Source organism: Vipera berus, assembly GCF_964194415.1.
Source record: "Vipera berus genome assembly, chromosome: 5".
Classification (NCBI taxonomy): Eukaryota; Metazoa; Chordata; class Lepidosauria; order Squamata; family Viperidae; genus Vipera; species Vipera berus.
The window spans coordinates 104,276,776-104,281,078 of NC_138207.1; the positions used below are offsets into that span (position 1 = coordinate 104,276,776).

Genomic DNA, 4,303 nt, shown 5'->3' on the forward strand with positions numbered 1-4,303 from the left:
ACTGTTGAATCCTATCCACCCTTCACAAGAGGGTGTTCAATCTTTTAACATGTAGCACTGATGATGTCCACAAGAAAACAACCAAGCTCAGAGATCACCAAGGACCCCACAATCCTCCTCCTTCTCCTCTCCATAAACACCTCTCCCTTTTAGCACTGATGATGTTACCTAGTTTGGGTAATGACACATCCGCAAGAAAACAACCAAGCTCAGAGATCACCAAGGACCCCACAATCCTCCTCCTCCTCCTCCTCTCCACAAACCACTCTCTCTTCTAGCCCTGATGATGTTACCTAGTTGGGTAATGAAACGTCCACAAGAAAACAACCAAGCTCAGAGAACACCAGGGACCCCTCATTTCAACCCTGAGCTACAAATATTCTTCTCTGTCGAGAGAATTACTAAATATATAGAACAAAATCACTAAATATATAATTGTTTTGCCAGATGTTTTACGGTGGCTTCGTACACATTATGGTATTGTTGAAGCTGCAAGTGACCAGAACCACACGCGAATAGTTTCAACCAACCATCATTGATTGTTAGTCACTTAGAACACGTTACAAGAATCTCACCGTTCCTTTGGGAACGGTCAGCATTCTTCAGGAATTCTGGGGGGTGGGTGGGTTTCAGGACTGTGCAGCTTTCTTCAGCGCAAGGACCTTCACCTTGACCCTTCTTACCACCTGCCTCCAGCCAGTCTGCCGAATCATTTTAACAAAAGGATTCACGCCTGCCCGTTTTGATCCAAGCTCTGCTTCCTACGTCCTTCCAAAATTCTTCTGACGTTCTCTGTCATGCCTCCGTCGGAGCCTGAATCTGGGGGGGGGCGGGTAAATGAGCTGGAAGGGGACCCTATGGAGGCCGAGGGAGAGGTGTCTGTGGGAAGAGCAGGCCGAGGCAAGCCAGAGTCCTTCAGGATTGGGACAGGAGGAACAGGAGAGACAAGAGTTCAGGCAATGAGCAAGGGCCACCCCCACCTGATCCAAGAGCACGGGGAGTGGAGAGGAGGAGGGAACAACACAGGCAGGCTCAACTACTCGGGAGAAGAGCGTCCCTCCCCTCTCCACAAGGTACACCTGGAGACTGAGACTTAAGGAGACGCTGTGTGGAGGGGCATTTGTCAGGAACAAACGCTGATTTCTTGGAGTTTTGTGTGTGTTGTTGCTGATCTCTTATTCTGTGACTTCTGCTTGGAAATCCGGAAACTCTGACTATTGGACTGACTGACAATGTTGCTTGGATGTTCAAAGACCTTGGACTGCATTTTGGCTTCTCTTCTGAAACTGCTCAGGCAAGCTTGTATTCCCAGAGACTCGTTAGGTTTATGATGTATGTGTCATTCCTTGTTATCCCCGTGGCCTTGAGTAAACTCCTCTCCTAATCAGACTGTATGTGAAACTACTTGCAGCCAGAGGCGGCTGAATGGGTGTGTGTCTTCCTTTGTTTGGAGGCTTGCCAGAAATAGGGGAGCATTTGGGGAAAATTTGGAGCAATTAAAGGGCGGTTTGAATTGCTAGCTGACTGTGTTGCCTCTGTTCTGTGCCCTGGGTCCTCACATTCTCTCTGGTTCCCCCCAGGAGGTTTTGACCTGGAAGTCAAAGGGTGGGGCGGAGAAGACGTCCACCTCTACCGGAAGTACCTGCACAGCAACCTCATGGTGGTCCGGACCCCCGTGCCCGGCCTTTTTCACCTTTGGCACGAGAAGCACTGCGTGGACGAATTGACTCCCGAGCAATACCGCATGTGCATCCAGTCGAAAGCCATGAACGAGGCTTCTCACTCGCACCTCGGCATGCTTGTGTTCCGGGAGGAGATCGAAGCCCACCTGCGCAAGCAGGCCTACAAGACTAACAGCGAAGCCATCGGCTAGACCGACTCTTTGGTGCAACTTTTCAGACTAGCTGCTATGAACCAGGTTTGGTTTCGAAGCCTTAATTAACTTAGCTTACAAAACATGCAGTGCCTCTTCTTTCTCTCTCTCTCTCTCTCTCTCTCTCAGTTGAAAGATCTCTTTCTGTGGCCAGGCGTCACCACGGACCTTACCTTGAGTAGGCACACTCACACAAAAGGGTGTCTTCCCCTTGGCTTCTACTAGCCGGACGGTGCGCATGGGATGGGGGTGGGTGGGGAGAAGAAGGTAGCATCTACTCCATTGTCCATTTTTTTTCATAGCTTTGGTTCTACCAATCTTCCTTCTTGGCGAAGGTACGGGATCCACCCCTCTCCATTTTCCTGGGCGTTAACTTCAGTTTTGTTGTTATTGTTGTTTGGTTGGGTTTTTTAGAACAGACACGGTATGTATCCATTCAACGGGAACAGGCAAAACAAAAACAAAAAAATGGGGGGAGATTGTGCCCTGACCTGTACATCGTGCAGCTAGAACCGCTGAGTTTGCCTTTATCCACTTTCCTCCCCCACCCAAAAAAAAATCCAGATGTTCAAGTGTCTAAAAAAAGAAATTTAAAAAAAGACCGAGTTTACGATACAGTCGCTGTGCCGTAACTTTTAGCAGATTGTACACGAGTTTTGCTTCTATGCTGTTTTGCTTATCCTAGCTACCGGCCAATTTTTCTTTTTCTCTTTTTTTCTTTTCTCTTTTCTTCTGCATGTTTTGGGGATCTAGGAGGAGCAAGTGATTAGTTCAATTCTGATCCTCTTCAGATGAAAGTAGCGGTGGGTTTTTTTGTTCTGTCACTTGACCGAGGTGGAGAGCACCAGAAAGTAGCCAAGAAATTTAGACATAAGTCACCTTGCTAATTTGTCTCCTTTTCATATTCTTTAGCGTTGGCCAGACAAGTCCACTTTTTCAGGCTCATGTGGAATGAACACCAGTGGCAGAAAAGTGGAATCAGGCTCTTGTTTTTTTTTCTTCCTTCCCTTTTCTTTTTTTGTAATCGATCCATTTCAAACAGGATATGTCCGAGAGGTGCCAGAACTCTCCGGCACATTCCTGGATCATGAAAAGAAAACAGGCTTTTGAGTTTTCCTCGGTCTAAGGCATAACCGTACACTATTTGGACCCATCCCTTTTTTTAAACCTGTAGTTGGCTTTTATATAACATTGTGGAGAACAAATATAACTTATCTGACCTGGAGAGAATGTAATGGACTTGCTGTTTGTCTTGTCTTTATAAATAAATGGAATATTCCTCTCTTTTATTATTCGACTGGTTTCTTCCTTGGCGTTCAACCTGGGGGAAGAGAATTAGGGAAAGACGGACAGCTGCAACATCAAAGAATGCCGAATCCTTGACTTTTGTGAGGCCAGTTTGGAGAATGGGCTGTGAGCCTTTTTTTTTTCAGCAAATTGGCTGATTATAAGCTGTCACTTTGGCAAAGGGATGTTTTGAGACGTCCTTTTGCCTTCTTGGAGTGATTGAGAGAATGAACCCAAAGACACACTTAAGGGACGGTTTGTCTTGCTGTCAGAACAAAAGTAGCATGTTATTAGAATACGGGTAGTCCTTGACTCACCACCACAACTGAACCAGATTTTCCACTGCTAAGCGAGACACTTGCTAAGTGAACTTTGCCCCATTTCACAACTTTCTGTTGTGATTCCTCGCCAGCCGGTGGATCCGGCAACTTGAGTCTCAGGAATCAGATGAGGAGGAGGAGGAGGAGGAGGAGGAGGAGGAGGAGGGGCCTGGAGTGACATTAGAGTCAGAGGAAGCCTCTGAGGAGCTCCAAGACTTACAGTTGGACGTGGAGCCCAGCCCCTCTACTCGCACTCAGGCTGAGACAGTGACAGTTGGACAGTGATGAAGCACAGCTGGGACAAATCCAGGATGCACGAAAGCGCCGGCAAGAGAAGCGAGTAGGACAGAGGGATGCAATGGGGCGGCTTCAAAGGCAAAGGAGAAGGCATTAGGAAGCCACGCCTGAGCTGAAAAATAAAAGGGAAGGTCTGGGAGGCGCTGGTTCTGAAGGCAACCGTTCGTGTTGAGGATGGAGTTTCTGTGGACTGTGTTTGTTTGCCTTGGACATTGACTCAGGTCTGTGAGAATAAAAGGGGCTGGTTTTTTCTTGTGGTTCCTGCCTGTTTCTTGGAAGAGGGGTTTCCCCTTTTGAGCATAACCAGGACTCACGTGGGCTGGGACAGAACACCTTCCTTGCCACAGTTGTTAAGTACATCCCTGCAGTTGTTAAGTTAGTAACTTGGTTGTTTAAGTGGCTCTGGCTTTCCCTGTTGACCTTGCTTGTCAGAAGGTCACAAAAGGGGAATCACACAACCCCGGGACACTGCAACCATCATAAACACATGCCCCGTTTGCCAAGGGTCTAAATTTTGATCATGGGA

General features: G+C 47.5%; 1 protein-coding gene across 1 annotated transcript in view; it reads left to right on the top strand.

Annotated features, from left to right (window-relative positions):
- Window positions 1–3,340, top strand: part of CSGALNACT2 (chondroitin sulfate N-acetylgalactosaminyltransferase 2) — a 40,152-nt gene extending 36,812 nt beyond the window's left edge. The window contains exon 8 of the mRNA XM_081328240.1: window positions 1,581–3,340. Within this exon, the coding sequence (XP_081184366.1) occupies window positions 1,581–1,873 (293 nt within the window). The 3' untranslated portion in view covers window positions 1,874–3,340. The remainder of the gene's footprint in view (window positions 1–1,580) is intronic.
- The last annotated feature ends 963 nt before the right edge of the window (window positions 3,341–4,303 follow it).